Source organism: Diadema setosum, chromosome 18 (assembly GCF_964275005.1).
Source record: "Diadema setosum chromosome 18, eeDiaSeto1, whole genome shotgun sequence".
In the NCBI taxonomy this organism is placed as follows: Eukaryota; Metazoa; Echinodermata; class Echinoidea; order Diadematoida; family Diadematidae; genus Diadema; species Diadema setosum.
This window is the reverse complement of record NC_092702.1, coordinates 19,873,734-19,897,714: the sequence shown is the minus strand read 5'-3', so window position 1 is coordinate 19,897,714 and position 23,981 is coordinate 19,873,734. Positions and strand designations below refer to the sequence as shown.

General features: G+C 41.7%; 1 protein-coding gene across 1 annotated transcript in view; it reads right to left on the bottom strand.

Moving 5' to 3' along the window:
- Positions 1-214: 214 nt before the first annotated feature.
- Positions 215-23,981, bottom strand: part of LOC140241561 (attractin-like protein 1) — a 116,959-nt gene continuing 93,192 nt past the window's right edge. The window contains 5 exon segments of the mRNA XM_072321298.1: positions 215-856; positions 1,858-1,919; positions 1,922-1,958; positions 14,880-15,020; positions 22,854-23,008. Coding sequence (XP_072177399.1) covers positions 437-856; positions 1,858-1,919; positions 1,922-1,958; positions 14,880-15,020; positions 22,854-23,008 — 815 coding nt within the window. The 3' untranslated portion in view covers positions 215-436.

The following is a 23,981-nucleotide window of genomic DNA, read 5'->3' as shown; positions in this document are numbered from 1 at the left end:
ACAATGTGTGACATCAAACTCTCCTTACATCATATTGCAATTGCATTTACTTTCCACACATTCCCTGTCACAGTGAATCTGACGAACCTTTTGAGGCAGAAATACAAACAGGAAATTTCATGACAGATCACATATAAGAATTAACTTCTTTTTTCTTCAATTCGGAATGAATAAACTTTGAAGTTATAGTGTCATTCTTGCTTCACGCTGCATGACTCTGTGCTTAAGAATCCTTTAGAAGGAGGATGTAGTCACAGTCAAGACCAAACCCCCATGGAGGGAATGCAAGGACATCAACAGTGAAGAGAGGACAACACGAGATGCCCGGGTCCTGCGACCATCGTCCACAGAGCAAACAGGAACCAGAGAAAAATCAAATCTCCTTGAATCCAGACTAGGAGGAAGAAGAGGAATATGGGGAGGACTCTCTTGGACGTTATACCATCGCAGGATTGTCGTACTCTGCGTAGTGTCGTATGTGCCTGGCATCCTCGCCCCCCGATAGCACAGATACTGTGCTGACCGTCAGGGGGTCATCAGGGGGAAGCTGGGCCAGTGGGGCCGTTCGCAACGGGGGCGCTCCCTGTCCCTCCGGCCCTTGCTCCCGTTCCCGCTGTTCCCGCTCCCGGCTCCGCTGCTCCCTCTCCCGCTCCCGCTGTTCCCGCTCCCTGTCCCTCTGTTCCCGCAGCTCGCTCTTCTTTGGTTTGAGCTGGATGAGGGCCGAGGCAAGGGTGAGGCGTGGCTGACCATACGGGGGCGCTGCGTCCCCCTCTGCTAAGGGCAGCTGCATGAGTACAGTCATGATGCCCGCCTTATTGTCGCTGCATGGCTCAAGAGTAGTTAACAGCTGATTGCTCTGTAAGAACACAGGATAAGCCAAATTATTTGATGTTAAAAGTGCACACCAGTACCTCAGGTCATTCAGACATTACATGTATAAACACTACACTCTAGAAATGCTTAAAACCTCTAACACTGACCAACGGAACAGTGATGGTGCAAAGATCTAAGCTACAATCTAATTAATTGACATTGGATGTACCCTCTCACTCTATGCTTTAATACCTCTTGCAGAACAATGCATATAAGAATCGCAAAGCCTTTTGACCCCTTAAACGATGGCACATTCATACATACTAGCAATCATTACAAAACTTGTTATCATGCCTTCAGAACTATTTCCACCAGAATGTGCAACACATGACCTAAATGTTTCTGCACATGTCACTCAGCATATCACATAATGATGAATTAATAAATGAGGAGCATTAGTTTGATGCTGATGACTTTGGCTGTTATATCTTGCTTCAACTGTCCTATCAGTATCACTGGCAGTAAAGCTCTTCATGTACCATCCCTTTAGCTCTTTGGACACTTTTGGTCAATTCTGAATATTTTGTTGTATATTCCATTTTTTTTTCTTCGAGGAAGCAAGCCTGAAATTTGGGTGCCCATTTTGACAATTTGCAAATTAACATCTCTAGCAATTGGCAATAATTTTCCTATGCTTTCAATGTCAAGCACCAAGAGTATGGGTAGTTGTTCCCTATTCCAGTTCACAGAGATCACATGATTGGAACAATACACCGGAAATTTGGTAGGGTACCTGATGCAAAGTGTGTCAGGCATAAATCAAGCACCAGTCGATGATTCAAAAAACAGACAAACAAACAAACAGAAAAAAAACAACAACAATAACATAACAATAACAAACAACCATATGGCGATCAAGTGGGATCAAGTGAGCCACATGTCTTGCAGATACTGCCGGAGGAACTAATTCATTCCTGACTGAGAACCTCAGCTGGGGACAAGGACTGAAGAAGGGGGTAAGGATGGAGAAGGAAGAGTACTTACACGACACTCTGCCACTAGGTCGGGTGGGGCCGACTTGCTGATCTCTACGTCGATGGAAGCAAAGGCCTACTGGCCATGACTGCTAGTTCCACGGCCCGTTGCTACAAAAAGGGGGGGGGGGGGGAGAAGAGAAAACGTGTCTTGTAAGAATATGGGACGTCAGACACAAATCAATCACAAACATTTACCATTAATTCAGCTTGAATAAAACGGCAGGTTCAACTTCGAGAAACAATGCATACATGTATATGTTTATGCTGCATTATCTGACCTCAAATGCAAATGTATTTTGGGCAAGTCTGTTTGTATCTTCTGCTGATCATATAGCTCTAATCACAATCGTCTCCTTCATCATGCATTGAATTGAACTTAATTCTAGCTTCCATATCTTTTCACATGACAAATTTGAATGAATGTTACTTTTTTATTCTTCCTTTTTTTTAATTGATGGGAAAACATCTAGCACATGATATTTCATTCATTTCAAAATGTTCAGAAAAATAGACTGTGCAGAATTAGTATGACCTTTGTTGCTGCAGACATGATGGCCAAAATTAACTAAGGCTAATGTTTAAATCTAGCCCACGGATTATGCAAAGTGTCATTGCATAACTGCATGTGACACATTGTGTACTCCAAGGGTACATCCACAAACAGATGCATGCTGACATGCGTATATGTGCAAGATGTCAGAATGCCAATTTCATGCTTTTTGTAATCCACTGACTAAATCTAACCATTGATTTGATTTAAAGCTACCTTTGTCAATCCAGGCCACCATGTCACAAAGACTTTATTCATCCTCGTACAGCCTATCACAATTTCTGAACACAAGCAGGATGATATAACATTTTTAAACAGTATTCACTGTACTTCACAGGTGCAATAAGGTAGGTGTGTGAATGCACCTTTAGACTTTTTAGTCATCTACTGTATACGCCGAATATTTTCGCGAGGTTTTTATTTTCGCGAATTTCCCGAGTCGGGTGCTATTCGCGAAATTCCCGAGTCGGGTGCTATTCGCGAAATTCCCGAGTCGGGTGCCATACGCGAAATTAAAGACACGCAAAAATATCGACTCTATCTTCGATGTGAATTTGACGTACGCGTGTACATTTCTTCATTCAGTATAGGACTCCACGATCGCGAATTTAACCACTCGTGAAATCGTCGGGAATTCCCGATTCGCGATAATTCACACTCCCGAAATATATGGCGTATACAGTGTACTACAAACTGATTAGTCAAGCACACATTATGAGGACATGCAATGTGAAAAAGAGCATGCAGACAAAAAGAAAGAAAACCTACACAGCAGTGATCACAGTGCGCACACATTGCTAGTTGGGTGCAAGGCTAAATACACTAAATCAATGGCATAAATACGAGTTGAGGGTGCCACTTGGATGTGCTATGATATTGCCAAGTGGAAGGAAATACAGAGGATTAAAGTGGAAATGGAGAAATGTTATTGAACCACCACACACATAAAAGATAGAGCACAAAGCCACAGAAAATGCATGTTTTAAAAGAGTGGGCAAATGTGAAATTCTCACTCGTTTTAACACGGGTTAGGGAGAAGCAAAAACACGAAAGGAAGAGCAACAGAACTAGTGTACTATGTAGGTCATCACGTCGGCACTTCTTCCAGAGGAGCATACATAATGCCTGTAGGTTGTTCTTTCTCTCATTCTAAGCAAAGTACAACCTTGTGCATCATATTCTTGTGGGTCAGATGGACAGCACACATGAAACATAGTACACAACAGACCAAAGAGACAAAAGAAACTCTGAATGTCAACATGGCAACAACAACAACCAAATGAACAAATACAACTTCAGAGACGAGAGGTCAACAAATTGTGAATACCACACCACAAACACAGACGCAAAGTGCTCTTCATGTGTTTTTGTTTTTCTCTTTATTCCTATCAGACGTACACAAAAGTGAGAAAATGGAATTCTGTGTGAGGACAAACTAGACACAACCAGCTGTCACTGCCAACATGACCGTACATGGCCAGCGAGGGCAGCAGAGCGGATGAAAGCAGTGAAGACAAAAGGTGTGTGTACCACAGACATCACTTTCCTGCGAGTGTTATGTGTGAATGATGTGTTGTGTTTCTTTAGAGTGGATAACTTCACAAACAAATACCGTCAAACATCGATAAAACCCTCTCACTAAAATCCTTTGGGTAAAATCCCTTCACGAATCTTGGCAGAACAACAAAACAAACAGATAGATGGCTAAACAAGCCAACAAACAAATGCCCAAAAAACAGTCATACAAACAAATGTACAAACAAAAAACAACATACAAAACAACCACAGATGCAATCACTCTGAAATGAAATGTATAAGAAATGTCTGTTACTGTTTCCCTATGATATATGAAATCACTGAGGGTCTTGAAGAATTAGCCTAAATCCTATGGCTGGCCATTCAACAGTTGATGCACGCTGCTGCTGCTGCGAGAGATGCTGGAACTTGACGAGCATGTCATAGAGGTAAAAGCTGAATACAGTAGAGTGGATGCACGCAGGTAAAAGAAATTACAGCAAACTGACTTGAGTACCTTGGTTTCTAGTACTCCAGAAAAAAAAAACAACAACAACAACAGTACAGAGTTACATCTTCATTTCTCAGCAAAAACAAATCAAACAAACATGCATAAAGCAAAATGCAAATTATCATTTTCTGGGCATTAAGAAGCTGGTCTAATTCTTGCATTATGATTGGACCCTGGAAGTTTATAGGACGAAACAATTTATCACCATGCTGCATACACCACTGTTTACTAATTGGCTGCATATTATATCTCCCATGGCTTAGGTCCACATCACTTTATAGCACCTATACACATATATTGTCAGCCTTATACCAAAAGGGCCTTAAAGAACTTCCCCTGTTATGCCAACAGGGCACTAATAGTGTACAAAGTCTATAGCATTAAGGGCCTTTGGGCATAACAGTGGAAGTGGTTTAAGGTCCTTTTGGCATAAGACCAACGATATATCATCTTGAAAATAATTTGCCCTACAAACCTAAATATGGTAACTGCAATTTTTTTTTTTATCCTCTACTTGGGAAAAGGTTCAAGATGCCTTATATGTCCTTTTGGAGTTGGCGTACCCTTTAATGTGTAGGTGTGACACGAGCTTTCACAAGCATTATTGCGAGGACCAAAGGACTTGAAGTTGGATGGTGAAAATAATAATCACGAAATGGAGCAGGAGCAGATATGGTTAACACACAAACATTTTTTTTTTTTTTTTGTACTTGAAGAGAATGACTTGCCACGTGACAACGTACAATGTCAATGAGCATGACCAGGTTGGACCCTCCTCCTCACCCCCCACCCTAACCCCCCCCCCCCCCCCGAAGCATGTATGCAACGCAGATGACAGATTACGCTGCATGTTTCATGATGGGCTAGCCAACAACATAGTGTCAGCAACACTACTGAAGTGTAAGGCAGCACCATTTTCAAAGTTGACGTTAATACAAGTTAAGGGAAATCCCATTATAACACGCTCGCTTACAACACGGTACTGCTTTTAACAAGGTGAATTCGGCGGTCCCTAATTTCCACTGCTGTACTTAGCTGGTCTCTTTTTCAGAACGTTTACCAGGCACCCATTTTCACGAGGTAAAATTGGCAATGGATAAGAATGAATAATTTGCTCTATATGGAGTAAGACTAACATAACAGCTTGAATTAACTTTTACTTTTAATTACAAAGTGATAAATGGCCAATTCAAGGCAATGCCCAATTAGGAAATAAATAAAGGAATAATGTGTGTTTTGCCCATCTTAGAAAATAATACCAACGAAACATCATTACATAATGTAATCTGGGTTTCATGGGCTGCATGCAAGAGGGTCATAAATGTTGTTCTCAGAACGAGGGAGAGAAGGAACTGCTGATGCAAAAATTAAATGATCTTGTCATTACAGCAAAGATATTTCTCTCCATGCAACCATCTTGCAACATTCACTAGCACGAAAACAAGACAAATTTGTGATGCACTTTTTGTGTATTACTCCACCAATTTTCATACGATCTCATCATCAATTAAAAAAAAAAAAAATCACCTTAAAATCCCACTAAAACATGTGTTCTAGTAAAATGCTTAAATACCAGGTATACCGTGCATGTAGTACATACTACCTTTTGCTGCATCTTAAATGCAAAAGTCCATACATGTACATGCTCTATCAAAATCACCTTTAGGCTTTAGTTCACGTCTCTTTTTCTGTTGGTCTCTATGTACTTTATCGACATGTAAATTCCTACCTTTGTCCTCACAGTCAATGATATGAAAGCAATGTAGCTCATACATAAAATGTTTAAATGGGTATCCAGTAGGATGATAATTCCCATTGAACATCAAATATCATTCCTCTACCAAAAGTGCAGTACTCTGTTCTGACTGCATAAGGTGGCAATGTCCAAGAACTAGCCATGAAAAAAACATGATGGATTAATTGCAGAAAACATCTGTGTGCGGTGGGGGATGAACAATCTTGTGGTGATAAGACTTCTTACTAATAATCATACACGTGTACCTCTCTCAATGGAACAATTCTTACAATTCTGAAGTAATGTTGACATTTTTAAGGTGGACTGTTCTTTTCAATTGTACCAGTGTATTAGCCCAGACATTACCTTGTACATGTGTGTGCTCTTGTGAAATTACAATGGTAAATAACACTACGATGGCGGCATAAGTGAAGAATTTGAAAAATGCAATGCTTGTGAAGTTCATTTCAAACTGCGTGATTCTTCAGCTAGCCATTTTTGTCTCCAAACTCTTTCTTTTCCTATTTTCCTCATTATCACACCATCGTAATAACCAAGATGGTGCCTGTCTGTTACACATACATTTATTCTATTTAGAGACTTGAGATATGGTAGGAAGAAAAAAAAAGGCCTTTCTGACACTTCACTAAACTTTGTACGCTGGATCATCTATGATAATACTAGTTGGATTCACGCGGAGCTGCCTTTGCTTTTAATTACCTTGTAGTTAGCTAACTTTCTTGACAGCGGTGTCTAAACTGTAACTATGTGAACGGAACTCGAAATTAGCTAACCTAACACTGACGTGATGTTCCTAACCAAAAGAATTCTTGCGGTTAGCCTCTGTACCCAGATCAATAATAAGGGCACCGTCTTTAAGTGTCGGGCTTGACCCCTATGAGTGCTGAAATACTTCTCATAAATGAGCACATATCACACTCGGTAAGGATGAAATGGGGATCACTGCATATGGCGTGCAGCACTTCTGAATTTCATTATTAGAGTGTAACTTTCTGTTTTAATGGTTAACTACAAGTCCTATAACTGATGATAAGCATTGTGTGATTGTAATTCGTATTTAGAAGTCAGTATGCCTATCATCGATGATAGTGTGACCGTGTGAACATGGTGACAATAGGCCAGTCTTCATCAGACCGAAGTTTCAATATAGTGTGCTATTTTGTGGTTATGAAATTAACCCCACATCAAATTAACCTGCAATGAAGACGCAAATAGTTTTCTCCCTGCTTGAGATAATTTTCCCCCAAATTTTGGTCTAGTTCATGAAATAACACGTTAATTTGTCAATTGGTGCGTTATTTGGGTTTAATCTCCATCAGCCCGAAACTTTTTTGATCCCATCGTACTGGGAAAACCACTTTCGAACTGCATGCCGAGCTGAGCCAAGTAAGGATGCAAAGTACACACATGTCAACGCAAGGCTAATTTCCCAAGCAGGTTGGTTTTCGAGCTAATGAAGAAGCACCTTCGTAATATTGGGCTATTTTCCCCAAACCCCAAAACAGCCTGCTAGTTTTAAAGACAATAAAAAGTTTTGGTACCTCAAAAGTTTCCCTGAATTTCCGTGTTTCAGGTTAAAGTACCTTTCATATAACTAACACTGTGAGACTTACTCGCCCCAAAGTGCTCTCATTTCTTAGTAATCATGCAATTAACTGCGACCAGCAGCCCCATACGCATAGCGTAATGGGGCTTCGCATTGTAGCATTCAGGATCATGACAGATTTAGTATCGCGGGTAAATGTCAACTTAAAATCCACAAAATTCTTCAATTTGAAGACTTACCAATTAAGGTGAAGTATTGAAAACAGGCTTCGGGCAACGTTTGGTTCTGCCAATAGTCCCTCTCTGTTCGAATTGATGACTGAATGTGACTCTGTCGAGAGGACCTTGGGAGAGCTACATACACTGATTACTACGGCCAGCGCATACGTACACATCACATGCGAACAAATTTCAAATCCATGAACGGATAAGATGTTTGAGTGCGCATGTGCTGGCCGTCAATTCAGTGTAGCTCTCCCAAGGTCCTCTCGACCGAGTCACATTCAGTCATCAATTCGAACAGAAAGGGACTATTGGCAAAACCAAACGTTGCCCGAAGCCTGTTTTCAATACTTCAACTTAACTGGTAAGTCTTCAAATTGAAGAAATTTTTGGATTTTAAGTTGATATTTACCCGCGATACTGAATCTGTCATGATCCTGTAAGCTACAATGCGAAGCCCCATTTAGCTATGCGTATGGGGCTGCTGGTCGCAGTTAGCTACTCAGTATGCGTATGGGGCTGCACGCTGCTGGTCGCAGTTATCATGCACACATGGTTTCGTACAATACGTGTACTACCTCGCCGCCGTACGGCGGCGGCTCTGGCACGAAACCATTATTGCATGATTACTAAGACATGAGAGCACTTTCGGGCGAGTAAGTCTCACAGTGTTAGTTATATGAAAGGTACTTTAACCTGAAACACAAACTAAGACAAGGAAATTCAGGGAAACTTTTGAGGTAATACCAAAACTTTTTATTATCTTTAAGTTCGGTCTGATAAAGACACGCCTAATGAAAGACACGTACTGTGATTGTGATGGTGCCTCAGAACAGACTGAACTGTGGGGCATTTCATGAAGCATTATGTCTGACAAAGTTGTCAGACAAATTTGCTCTCAACCAGTGAGATGCAAGCATTTCAGTAGCTTGTAACAGTTTGTCAGAAAAATATCCGACCAAAAGACTTCATGAAATGCCCCCCAGGTCTGGCTTCTGGAATTCCTGAGATGATGCTTATTTCTCTGATGAGTTTGTGTTTGGATATGGCATGATGGAGGTTTCATATTGTGCTGTATCACGATGATTGCGTGAAGACTTCGCAGCCGCGATGGGGCAGCATGATTGCGTTTGAAATTCGAAAGGGTGATGAAGGGCGATCGCAAACCTGGCCATGACTGACTGTAGCGAGCTTGGTGGTGTATTGCACGTGTGGCTTCCTGCCCCTTTTGGCTTGATTGATTTGATGTTTGGGCCAACAAAAAGTGATTATTATACTAAACATGGTAGCCTCCACCTGAAGAGCACTTGAGAGTTTGTGGGGGGTAGGGGGCTGGGGTAGGCAGGTGGACGGGCTCTTCACAGCTTGGATGCAGTAAGCCTGACTACACAACCAATTATCTACACTATGAACATAGAATTCACATCGGGAACTTCCGTCTTAGAGTGACCAGTGAGCATTTGAAGAGAAGGGTGCACTGAAGTCAATCTCTTAATCGCCCACTGTCAGATGCAATGACTTTGCAATTTGATAACAATTTGATGATGTGATGTTTTACGCAATTCTGAAGTAAAACTGGGGATAACTCGCATCAGAAGGCTAAAGCTTGTCATGACATCACAAGAAAATTGGAGTAAAACCAATAGCTAGTTCATGTCTCAGTTTCTTAACACCACCGACAGCTTTGTGAAGCTCTTAATCCCTGCCCCTCCCACAGCAACAAAAATTTCCTAATATCAGAGGTAACTACTTTGTTTTTGTGGACTTTCCGTTCCTTTCACTACAGATTCTATGGTTCATGTGGTGGAGGAGATTCATAACCACAAAAATCTGTCACATCTACCAGTTTGTGGCAAATGTAATTTAATTCTTTGGAAATTTTCATAAATACATTCTACCATTCTCGAAAGGCATTGGGAAAAAGGACAGGTTTACTGGATGCACAATCAATTTGCATAAGCAGCCTTCTTGACAAACTTGTGAAATTGGTTTTTCTCTCTGGTTTACATGTTAAAGTTGTTTCTAAGTTATTGCCTTTCCTCGATTAAAAGACTAATTCTTTAAAATACTTTTGGATGTCTCTATCTACAACTTAAATAAATGGAGATATCACCTGTGTAACTCATGGTCATATTTATCAAATCTTGTTCTTCTATCCATTTCGCTTAATTCCCCCCCCCCCCCCCCCATCTAACTTGTCTCTTTAATAATTTGTAAGTGGTGAAATGTTGCAGGGCAATGACCGGGTGTTTGACGAAGCAATGGGCGACAAGCATGGCACACTAACTCACGACTATTCCGTCGCTGGCCAGTGCACTCACCCGCAATCGGTAGTAGCGGTCATAGCGGTCCTTGAACTTGAGCCCAATCACGAAGATGGACAGAATTGCAAGGAAGCTAAGAACGAAGGCCACCATGATCAGCCAGACGTTGTAAGGCTGGAACGGGGTCGCCTAAAGGGGACCAAATGATGACACTACATTAGCATCCTGCTCGATACCGGCCCCTCCCTGCGCGGAGAGAGAGACGCAGCAGCCGGCATACCTCCGCCCGAGTGAGAATGGAAGATGGTGAGGGGTTAGAGTGATGAAGAGGGAAGCAGAAATAGGGGGAGCAGATTCCGCCTCTGGGTTGCACACAGCACGGGTCTCCTGCGGAACCAGGGACTCTGGCGGGTGCCTCCTTTAGGGCGGGGGTTGGTTAACTCACCCGTCTCCGGTGGTGGTGGTCATAGCGGTCCTTAAGCTTGAGGCCAGCCAGGAAGATCAGCAGCAGTGTGAGGAAACAGACAAAGAAGGCCACCAGTACAGTCACCCAGTTTAGGAGGGGGTGATACTGGGTCACCTACAGCCAAAGGGAGGTAAGGATTACAGAATGATGCACCCATCTGACTACCCCTCTCCCTTGGTTTTAAGTGTTTCAAGCTCGGGTCCTAGTATGACATGGGCTGTGGTATGACTGCACTGGTTATGGGGCACTACACACCACCTGCTTTTAAGCTGTTGTTTGTCGTTTTTTCTCTCTCTTTCTCCTTATTTTCTGTAACAAGAGGAACCAACAACTGAGTTGACAAAACAAAAACAAACAAATGAAAGAAGAGTTCCATCAGACTCAGAGTGACAGTCTGACATATGTGAAGCATGAAAACCACAAGACAGAGAAATCAACACCAATGAGCATAAAAGTGTCAATCTGCATCAATTAAATGAGATAAGAAAGAAACAAAAACTAAAGAGAGAGAGTGAGAGAAAGGGAGAAAAATAGCAAATTAAACACAAAAGGTGACTGTAGTAGACAGGACATGGAGACGGTAGAGAAATAAAACCAAATGGTTCCATGGGAGTGCTTTGTGCAAGGTCTTCACAAATTTCATGAAAATCCCAAGCTGATCACATTGGTGTGGGTGAAACAAGTGAGTTAACAGGGCCAAACTACAATCCATACGACTGCATCCTCGTCAACTCTGTGAGAACACTGCCGACCGACAGCAGCGAACGGGATCTCAAGATAACGATTAAAACAAAAACCACTCATCTGCACTTCCAGTTATCCTGAAGAGTGAATGGACCAGGGTAGCTTTTCACTTTAAGAGTTCAATATTAAATACACATCATGTATCAGGGTTAATATGCTTTGAGAAGTTATCTCAATATCTTACTTCTGTACATCAAATGTAGATAAAATGGAGAAAGACTCTTGCATGTCAATAAATAGCTTGGATTGAACTTTCTGAACACATCACTTTCTTGTTTGACTTGAAATCAGTCTCACATATTGTCTTGATACTTGGCCTCTTGTGCAACTACAGTTGAACCTCTCGTATCCGGACAAGTCGGGACCGGGGCTCATCCGGATAAGGGATTTGGCCGGATATGGGAGACTCAATGCTTTATACATGTACATATATATACACATGTACTGATGTAGCCCATTGTAGTACCACATGTAGTAATGTGTATACTGCAACCTTTTTATTGTTACATTTGGGGATGTTTGGGGATGTTAAAATGTCTGAAGGTAAGCAATTTGGAAGGAAATTTGATGTAATGTATGTTAATCATGTTGGAAGTAATATGTTATTCATGTGTGTTTGTGTAGGAGTTCTCAAGGAGTTGGGAATCCCCCTTTCCTCCCGTAATTATTTTTAAAAAAATCACGGCGAGATTGCGTCCGTATAATAGAGAGATCCGGATAAAGGGAGGCCGGATAAGAGAGGTTCAACTGTACATCTATATCTATACATGCCATATCAAGGGCTACTGCAAAATTTGGATGCCAAATGTATGCATTCTTCATTTTGCATACTCATGCACAAGAAGAAACCACACGATGACTCTTTAAGCCTGAATAACTTTATCAAACTTACATTCAAATTGCAATGAACATGTGAGCATTCTTCCTGTTTGATTTCAAATATTACACTGTATTAGATTAAATGTGAACATGAAGCTCTACTCCACTTTAAAGACAGAGTCATGGACACTTTGGACCAAAGACCCATCAAAAACATGTCTGCTATAAAAACAATCATCACCCTACATCTAGATTTTTTTTTACTTCTACAGGATTGTATGGGCTGAATCTCAGCAACCCGAAATGTTTGTTTGTATTCTGTCATTCAGTACTTTCTAGCACACAAATATCATCTCCCACGGAAGAGTGACTGACGTTCAAAGTTAGAGAACCACTGGGTCTGCAATGTTATCGCTGCAATGTATCTGAAGCAAGAATGATACAGCAACTGTCGATGAAACATTTTCACAAGGGTGTGTGTCACTTGAACGGGTGTTGGGATTGTGATGTGCATGTGAATGTGTTTATGGTTGTGATATTCTTCGGTGCACTGTTGGAAGACTTTGATGTTTGTGTGTATGATTATGCATGCATGACTATACGGGTCTCTGAATGATTTGTATGCAAAAATATATCCAATGCACAGGAAGGGGTGTTCACAGACTGAAGTAAATCACTCGGGCACAACTGATGTGTAAAAATAGAAACAATTTGCTGAGGAATGCCAGCGTAAAATATGCATCAAAGTAAGGCAGTCTGCCTGCATGGCAGTTCTGCACATCAAGGTTTACAACCACGGGGAGAAAATAAAATCTTGGCACAGATCGTCCGATTCAGATTGCACAGAGCAACAAACAGCATAGGTGACATCAAATAAAATGACAATACACTGTGATCACACATACCCTTGACACACAAAACGACTTGAAGGTGAAACACACGACAATAAGTCAATATTAAGAATGTGGCTGGCTGCTTTCCAAAGTGGATATTCTGAACTGAGCAAAGTGAAGCTTAACCATCAATCTACATGAATATACTCCATTACTAAAAAAAAAAAAAAACTGTCAAAATCATATATTATTGATGCCAACATTTTGGGGGAGTTTTCGGTTTTCAGAGCAAATTTTCTTACACAGAGCTTAACATTTGATCTATGAACCTTATCTAACAATCAACCTCTCTCAAGTCACACGGAACTTCAGAAAAGCATGATCTGTCCCTCACAATCAATATATTAAAAATGTGTCTCTAAAAATAGCTACCTATTTCCATATCATCTACTGAGGATGATGTCTACAACGACCTGCAAATTATTTCATCCCCATTTACCCTCTCAAAACTGTCTCTCAAGAAGAAGTAAATGGTAAAAGTAACGGAGATGTTGCTTATGTAGCCATCTTCCACAGTATATAAGTTTGTGACACTAACACCACGGAAAACTGATAAGCCTAATTTCTTGTTCCACTAGACTTAAAAAGTAGAGGGAGAATTCAAGTCTTCTACAAAGGTAAAACTCTGCACATGTTGTAACGTTAAGAAGATCTGGTAATGGGTTTCTTCACTTTGTCTCCCTCTACAAATTAAATTCGTTGAGATCGCAACTTTTATTTGTAGAGGGAGACAAAGTGAAGAAACTCGCACCTGAACCTTCACCCCTCTGAATAATATCTTTCTTTCATTTAAGATCTGGTACCTTGTCATGTGTGTACAAACACTGGAAGATGATCGTCTGGTGCTATCCACAGATAAGTTGTCTATTTGATACGCAGACTGGGCAACACCACATGGCTGCGCTAGCATTTGTGCATGTTGTCAAGTTTGATATTAGACTAAAACAGGCGCCACACGGATCTCCTTTATTTTTGAATGCATGCTTCGGCAGAGACCACTCTCATTTGTACAATTTTTCTAGCCCCACATCTTTGCGCCAACACACATCGGAAACAGGTTCACAAATTGCACAAGAAGTCGGCTGCTGGGGGAAATTTTGCCAAAAATTACGGAGGCAGTCACACTGAGCATGCAGCATGCACTCACAAATAGTCACAGTTGTCTTCATGGAAAGGACTGGTAGATCTGCTACAAACACAGAGGGTACAGTATTAAATCAAAGTTTACATATAGATATCTATTTAAAAGAGAAGATACACAAGTTCCATACATTCCAAAGTAAAAGGACAGAGGAAGACATTAGTAGTGCAGTAAGCAAATAGTATGAATAAAAAACAAATGCACACAAAAAACATACAAAATATCTGAAAAAGGTTATGAAAACTATAGGTAAGTTCCATATGACTACAAACAGTTGCATTCCTGGACTATGAGGCAAATTCAAATGGACAGTGAACATGCAATAACCTGTTAGACCGATGGATGGTGCTACAGTCGCAAGACACAAGCAGGAGGGGGTAGCTTTAGGGAGGAGTGTTACACGTCTTTTACTGAGCTACACCAGCTACAATATTCATCGCCCAGTTTTCCTTCACTTGCCAACCTCCCACTCCCTGGCATCTACACAGACACGCAAACTCACAGACACGTGCACCCACGTACACATGCACTCTTGCACGCCTGCACGCACACTAACACACACAAACACACACACGTTCACACATGGGCATGGAGGCAACGTACCTGCCGGTGTCTGAACGCATCGCACCGCTGCTTAAACTTCCAGCCCAGCACAAAGAAGAGCAGGAAGAAAAGAAAGCAGCTGAAGAAGACGATTAGAAACTGGAGCAGTGTAAACACCATAAGGGCCTGGGTGAGAACGCACTGCTTTGCGGACCCGGAAAGGATATATCACAAAAGGAGTAGGGAGGGAAAAGATTATGAATGAATGAATGCATGGACAACTGCTATCCCATTGTGTCACCATGGTCATAGAAGTCTATGCTAAGATCTCTCGTTCTCATGAGGACCCTCTAAACTACATGGCAGAGTAGCAATGCAGCGATTCTCTTTTCTTTTCTTTTTTTTTTTTCATGGATTTGAGGCACTGCCAATTGCTTGGGTTTTTGAAGTTGTTTGCCTAAAGAACAGGAAAGCAACTGCAAATCAGCCAGTCTGGAAAAAAACAACAACATGAACAACCTGGAGAAAAAAAAAGTGCACCCTGCTTAAAAGGAGAAAGAAATATTGTTAGATTTGAAACAGCAAAGCAGATGAATGCCTGGGTGAAGAAAGAATTTGTGCGCTACGAGAAGTTCCACATTATGGAAAGGAAATAAAATTAGTTGTGATTATCAGCACACCAAGTCAGATAAACACCCTGAGGAGTTAGTAGAAATCGAAAATAAAAGTGTTGAAAGATGAAGGCCAGAAATAAGGAGAAACGAGTGCAATCAGAGACAGACTCACAACCAACAAACTCACATCCCGAATTGATTGCTATCTCGGTAATTGGACAAGAGAGGGCGCCACTCTGCACTCAGAAGGGGGAAGCTTACCTGCCGTTGGTGACGATTTACAAAGCAAGTCTGGATACGAACGCCAAGGAAAAACACCAGCAACGTGACTATGAAGGCGCCCAGTGCTGCGGCAATGTAACGCAGGAGGTCCGGCTCAACGTCAATGTACAGAGCCTGCTTGTTGGCATTACCATTTGTTACGCCGGGGAAGGCATGGGGGAAGGGGGAGGGAAGACAGGTTTAGGGTTAATAGAAGCCCAAACAACATGGATGGCTAATTAGTGGTTTGAGGGAAGCTTGGTGGTACATGTACATGTCTGGAAACCAGGGTTCGGGTACTGGCCACCGTGCAATTCCCAGGCCTGGTATGGACATGCCACTGCTTGATTCTCTCTACTAGTAACCTGCTGGGATTTATCAGTGAGGAAGTGACAAACGTGTTGGTTACACACACCAAAGTCAGAATGAGCGTACTAGGCAGCCTAATCCCGCATCGACCTTGTGGTGTTTGGTCTCACCCTGTGGCATAAATTAGTCCAGCGAATTGACATGAGCACAGGTGCAAGTTGCGTGATTCCTTGAACAGATCTACTACCGTAAGGATTGGATGTGATGGCACTGGGCACAAGCACCTCAAACAAGGCAAGCCCGTATTACGAGTCCAACCGTTAAATATCTATGCAGAAGGGACCAAGATACATTCATGTGAGTATGCGGAAAACGTGCAGTACGATGCATCATTCTGCTAGTATAACCGGAGTGTGCCATGCATGGAGGGGAGGGAAAAATGCATCGCAAGGCGGGCGACGTTTGCCGGCTACACTACCTGTCGCAGACGCCGGATTTCGAGGTGCTGGTAAATTCGCCACGTGAGCGTCATGAAGCCCAGGAGGAGGACCATACAGGAAATAAAGACAATAAGGGCTTCTAGCACATCCTGGAAGTCACCACTGTACTGGATGGGAACCTGTGGGGGGGTGGGATCGAGGGGGGCAGGGTTTGGGGGGGAGTCGGTCACATGGTGAACAGGTTGAAGGCGGAATGAAGGGAAGGAGGAAAGGGGAAAGTGATGGAGAAGGGGAGGAGGCATAGGTAACACAAAATTTGAGATCTCATTCCTAGCCCCAGTTACAAGTAACTCCTGGAGAGGCAGTGTTGCCTGTTACAGAGTATGTGATCCTTAAAGTGATATCAGAACTCTTCATCTCCATATTTCTCCATTTATTAATGAGTGCTCTTCTTCTTTACCCCCTTCTGTCGCTCTCTCTCGTTTTATAGAAACAACAGTAGACAACCCTTTCTTCTACACCTGTCTTCTCATCTTGCTATTCATCAGCGAGTGTAATTTTTTCCCATCACCTTTTATTGAACCATGATGATGCTCTGAATCAATACATGCTGAACCTTAGCCCTGGATAACCCTGAGAACAATTCACAAACCAGGAAATAGCTTATCCCCACTCTAAGACCAGGACAACATATCATTGATCCTAGAGAAGCATGCATGTTTAGGGAACTGGCACTGCATCTTCATTTGACTCGTTTGTGTGTGTGTGTGTATGTGTGTTCGTTCTGTTTTTTAGCATGATCTTTTGACGGTCACAAATTCCCACCACCACAATGTATGTTCCGCCAATGAAATTAAAAACTGTCGTTAGCAGTCAGAGGGTACTGTATTTTTAATCCAATGAATACAAATTCAAATTCATGTGATATAGTGAAAAATGAAACCACTACAGGCTGCACAAGCATGTCTCTATTACGATGACTGTTAAATATTAGCCTTTGGCTAGACAAATGCATCTCACCCATTTTAATCACAAAGTAATCCCATTCAACGGATGCCAGCCATTTGCTACAATTCCACATTGTGGATGCTAGATGCAGAGAGTTTCCACATCATACAGGCATGGCTAAAGGTGGCTGTTGGTTACCCAACATGAGGCTCTTCACAATGGGAGAATCAGCACATGTCCACGAGATTCAATCTTGCTCCAAGTAATATGTTCGACCACTTTATTCTGAAAACTCTATGAAGAAAGTTCATGCCAACGGACAACCACACAGCCTATTTTGAAGTCAACAAGAGACCCGCGGGTCTAGCGCTCACCTGAGTATCGCAAGTTCACCTTTCACGCAGTCACTAATCTAAATTATTCAGAGCTCTACTAAAATTTGACCAGGCATTCTCAAGTAGAAGATGAAAATGTACAATAAGGGCCCAAATTTTTTAAGATTCCTTAATTTGGGGGGATTGGAGCCCCCTGGGGCCCTCTGGGTGGGGCATGGTGCCCATCTTGATAATTGAGATCCTGACCCCCTAGGGATGCTACCTGCCAAGTTTGATGAAAACCCATCATGAGGTTTTCAGGAAGAAGATGAAAATGTACAATTCAGGCCCCCATTTGGACCTTCCCAACCCCCCTGCCCCCAAGAGGGGCACCCCTGGATCTGCTATGAACAAACTTGAAACTACAGTCATTAATGTACTCACTCATAGTATTATCTTAGCTCTATAACTTCTGATTCTAGAGAAGATTTTTAAAGATTCCTTCATTTTGGGGGTTTGGGCCCCCCTGGGGGCCCCTGGGTGGGGCATGGTACCCATTTTAACAAATTGAGATCCTAACCCCCTAGGGATGCTACCTGCCAAGTTTGGTGAAAATTGGTCAAGGGGTTCTCAAGAAAAAGATGAAAATGTACAATTTGGGCCCCATTAGGACCCCTCCCAACCCCCTCCCCTGGGTCCCAAGGGGGGCACCCCTGATTCTGCCATGAACAAACTTGAAACTACAGTCATCAATGTACTAACTCATAGTATTAACTAAGCTCTATCACTTCTGGTTCTAGAGAAGAAAATTTTTACAGATTCCTTAATTTTTGGGGGTTTAGGCCCCCCTGGGGGCCCCCTGGGTGGGGCATGGTGCCCATTTTAACAAATTGAGTTCCTAACCCCCTAGGGATGCTACCTGCCAAGTTTGATGAAAATCGGTCTTGGGGTTTTCAAGAAGAAGATGAAAATGTAAAAAGTTTACGCACGACGGACGACGCACGACGCACGACGGACGAAGGGCGATCGCAATAGCTCACTTGAGCCTTTGGCTCAGGTGAGCTAAAAATACTACAGAAGAAGGTGAAAGGTATGAAGTTAGTATTCATGGGGTTTTTTCTCAAAGGAAAAACAGAGTAAGAAACAGACTGAATGAAATATTTTAGCTCAATAAAAGTATTTAGAAGACTGACATGATCATCACAACAATCCTTCAGGAGTAGATGCATTGTGATTACTCACAAGTGTGTTAGTCAGAAAACACCAGACTCTACTGCAGAGGGCAACACTCTTCTGAACATGAATAGGGAGAGCGGGCCCCTATCATGTTGCTACTGCAATATTGAATGCATTTTCCATTATATGCTGCTGAGTAAACATACCACAGCAATGTGACATATACACACACATAAATTATGACATAGCGCAAAAGAGTCACAAGTAGGGACATGTTAATGGCAAAGCAGCCACAGGAAGAGAGAAAAGTGAAGAGTAACGTGGGGTATGGTTGGTGGGTAAGCCGTCAGCACTGATGCTATGGGGGGGGGGGGGCCCTTGTCGTACGTAGGTTGGGTGTGGAAGCACTTACCCGCGTACCCTGCCGACGGGAGCACAGCGTGCAGGCAATCTTGGCCACAAAAATGGCAAAGGAAATGACAATGACCACGACCATCACGGTCAGCGCCAGGCCAAATATCACCACAAAAATGTGAGTGGAGTGGCGTGACGGGCCCTCAGTTTCGTTTGTGTGATCATCCCAAGGGTAGGTGGTAATCATGATCGGAGGGTCGGAAAGTGGACTCAGCTGCAAAGTTTGGTTATTCAGAAAAGAATGGGCGTAAATGTTTTGTCTGGTAGAGGGGTCCATTGAGAAATTTTGGCTCCAGTCAAAGAAGAAGTAAGTAGGATAAAATATTGGGAGAGGGGGGGGGGGAAGAAGGAGGATCAAACACAGCGTAGCCCCTCCCCCAGAAGACATGAGGAAGAAAGAATGAAGAATGTGGATGAGTACTAAAATATATTTTAGTTTTATCTTCACGTTTTTAGATGACATTTATCAGATGCTACTAGACTCAATACAACCCGATAAGATAATTGCAGCTAGCTGTCATACATCCACTAAAGGCTGGTGTGTTTAACAAGGGAGGAAATCAAAATCAGAATTTGATGTCCAGACATGAACAGATATTAGGACTATAATTTTGACGAGTAATTTACAAATATGTATAAAAATTAGTGTTACATATCTCTGATCTATCTTTTCATTCTTCTGTGAATACAAAATGTCTTCACCATACTGACTGCTCTTCCCTTTCGCCCTCAACTGAACTCCTCATTTGTGTTCACATTTAATTTAGGTAAGGCCGGGGGGGGGGGGGGGGGATATTTTGGCAAATAAATAAAAAGGAAAAAAAAAGAAAAAAAAACACTTCCCAACCACTTGCTGCCACCCTTTTACCCCTGAAGAGTGCACACAACACTTGGGCTCTGTAATTTCAACTTAAGCTCTTGGAAAGCATGCCCCTAGCAGAGATGACATACTGGCGTACAATACAGGCATTAATTAGTTTTGATAATACCTGGAGGTAACAAGCATAAAGCCAATCTGAAAGCACCTATATTAGATCACTCTGTTTAAAAATGGAACAAGTGCATCAGTTCATCTATGCAGTATTTCCAGGTCTGCGAACATTCCCACATCCAAATCAGGGAGATTCCACACAGCAAATCAGGGAGATATCTGTGTGTTACATGCATTTCAAGTGGTGAAAATAATTCCCAAATCAGGGACAGAAAGACAGACAGATAGACAGACTGACAGACAGTACTGACAGTACTAATCAGGAAGAAGGAGAGATTGCTAGGGAAATTAACAAGGCGATATATGTTACCAGTCTTGCTTTTCCCGACTTCCAATGGCCCTCTTCAATTTCTCAATGTGATTGTCAACATCAACACCCGATCTGACAGTACACTGAGTGATGTACGTTAAATCATATCCCACGGACCTAATCTCAGTATCACCCCCAGAGAAGAAAACGACATAATTACAGAAACATTTGATATCCCAATCACACCATCAGCAATGTAAACACTTGGAACCAGTTCTCAACCAGGTGTAATAAGAACTGGCAGTTCCACCTCGTACAGGAAAGCTCTGCAAACTTGTCAGGAAAAAATGGAATAGATATTATGAACAAGGCTGATGACGACATGCCATATGTGCTGATGATGCTACAGATAGTCAGCTCTGTTCCAAGAATCAAAATCCTTGGAACAGTCGGCTACAATGAATGTGCTAAAAAAAAATATTAAAAAAAAAGAAGAAAGAAAGAAAATGGAAGGAAAAAAAGGAGAAGGGGCTCATAATAGTCACAACACTGGAGATGCAGTGCCGTGATTATAATAGAGATTAGTATGGATGCATAAGAATGCTGACTTCAAACTCTGAACAGGCATCTTATGTCAGAGAGAGAGAGAGAGAGACGGAGAGAGAGAGACGGACAGAGACAGACAGACAAACAATCAGCCACACAGACAGACAGACAGACAGACAGACACAGGAGAGAAAGGAGACATAAAATAGACACATCAAAAAAAGAAAGAAAGAAAAGAAGATGGAAAAAACAGTTCCTCTCTCATCCCCACCAAACATAGCTGCTAACATCGCAGCAAAGCAGTCGGGGCTGTCAAAATTCATGGACAATCATTTGCACACCTATCAGAACAATTCAAAGAATCTGCCACTATGTAGCTCTTCATCAAATAATCACTCAAAATAATAATGACTGTGTTGCAAAGGGTAAGCAGTTTCCAGCAGTTAAAAAAAAACAAAAACAAAACAACTTTTCTCATTAAACAATAAATATCTCAGGAATGGAATGCATATAAATATATATCGCTGCGTATTCAACGTAAATGTCATACAATGTTGAGCACTGGATTGACTGAAAAGATGGCACAATTCCAGGAACGGTTGTAGGTAACCCAGCATCACAATCAACATGCATGGTGGAAAAAGAGCAGCGGTGCGTTAAGTAGCACGAACCACACAATAAATCTTAAATCCCAGAATATAACATCAATGCATGTACAAAGATATGATGGGGAATGGAATAAAGAAAATAAGTCAAATTAAAATGCAATAACCAGTCAAAGAGTTATAACCACACTTCAAATACTGCCAACTAATAAATACAGAGCATCATGAAACTAAAGTAAGGGAATATGGCGCTATTTATTGTTAATCATTCACTTGAAATTATGCTTTTTGAACACGAGAATCAGGCCGGAAATAAACAAATTGATTGGAAAAAAAAAAAGAAGGAAAACCAATAATGCTATGCACTTCCATGCTAGAGATTTCAAAACACACAGAGTGGAATACTGGGGGTAAAATATGTCCAAATGGGATATTGACTTTGTAAGTGTGTGCATGTGTGTGTATGACTGTGTGTTTGTGTGTGGAAGTTGTATTTCCTACTGGAAATTGTGAGATGTATGGTCTGTGTCGACTATCTACATAGCAGTCATACCAACGTTTGTGTTTGCATTATCAACTCTCCAATATCACGACCATGTAAGTTCACATCATGTAGACTACTAAACATGGATTTACAGCTCTATTGGGGCTTGATTGCATAACCTACAGGCAGAAAATGATTCAGTCATTATTTGGCCTGTAGAACCCTGCAACAACTTTGCACCAGAATATAAATGGTAAGACTTACATCCTTCCAAATACATTTATGATTCACTGCTTTCTCTGAATGTCCTTTTTTGGCATTAACAAATTTGCTGTCTTTCAACATGTACCTCATATGTGAGTTCTGATCTGAAGACAGTGTCGATTCTCTGAAATCATAGGCTGTTTTAAGGTTAATTGACTTTTTCAATCATGGCTGAATAAAATCCAGAAAGATATTGAATTGATCGTAATCTTACAAGTTTTGTACATTCCTTCACAGAGGTGTATTATGAATACCAAATGAGGTTAGTTTGTGAAATATTGTGCACTTTCTTGCTCGTTCACCTCAATAAGTCAATGCTTTCCAGTCATACCAACACTGTCTACAGACCAACTCCACGCTTTTAAACATGTTTGGGCAACAACAACAAAAAATGCTCCCAAAATGGATCATATCTGACCTGAAAGGAGAACGGGGTGGTGAAGTTGGAGAGGTAAATGTAGAAGGTGGTGTTGCCTTCCTCCGTGAAGTCGAAGTCATAGCGGGAGAACTTCATCTTGAAGAACGAGTTCACCCTCCTCCCATCGACTACGGTCTGCTCTCCGTCCGAATCGTCTGTGAGGATGACACAAGAAGAAATGTCAGGGGCTCTTAGGCGCTGGGGAAGTTTTCCACTGGCATTCTGCTCACATTCAAAACGGGATACTTTAATGAAACAAAAGGCGCGCTATCTTTCGTTCCGCAGGAAGACTAACGGAAATCTCGCTATTGTTTGCGGAACAGGCAAGAACGAAGTCATTACCGATTTAATGAGGACAGGTTTTCGAGCGTTCCACGAAGAGATCATGCGCTATTGTTCTCTTGTCCGCTATAGAAATTGCGACTTAGGAGAATGCGCTTTTCAACGATCTATAATATTCACAATGTAGAGAATGCTCATGCGTTCCATTGCTCGTGTACTACCTACGTACCATGGAATTTGCAAGTGGAAAATGAACTCCCTTTTGTATTTGAGGCTGTAAGTATGAAAAGTCGGGTGTCGCAAAGAAGGAATCTCGAGCATTCCACTGAAAGCACATGCACCGCGTATTTCACCGCGTATTACTTGAAATTACGATGTGAAACTTACCTCCCTTCCATATTTGACGCTATCTAGAAACGAAAAACATCCGACACTTATTTAATCATCGTGACACGAAGTTGAATATCATTGTTATTCATTTCCGAACGTCAAAGGGATCATTCGATATTTTCTTTAGCATCTTCCGGAGCTGAATGTTATTGCTATTTATTTTCGAACGTAAAAGCAAACATCCGGCATTTATTTTATCATCGTACGGAAATGAACATTATTATTACTCATTTCCGAACGTTGAAGCACACATTCGACATTTATTTCAGCATTTTCCGGAGCCGAATGTTATCCTTATTCATTTCCGAACGCAAAGTCAAATATCTGACATTAATTTTAGCACCGTACGGAGCCGAATCTTACCGTTATTGATTTCCAAAAGTATAAGCAAACATCCGACATTTATTTTAGTATCATACGGAGTCGAATATTAACATTATTCATTACCAAAATTAA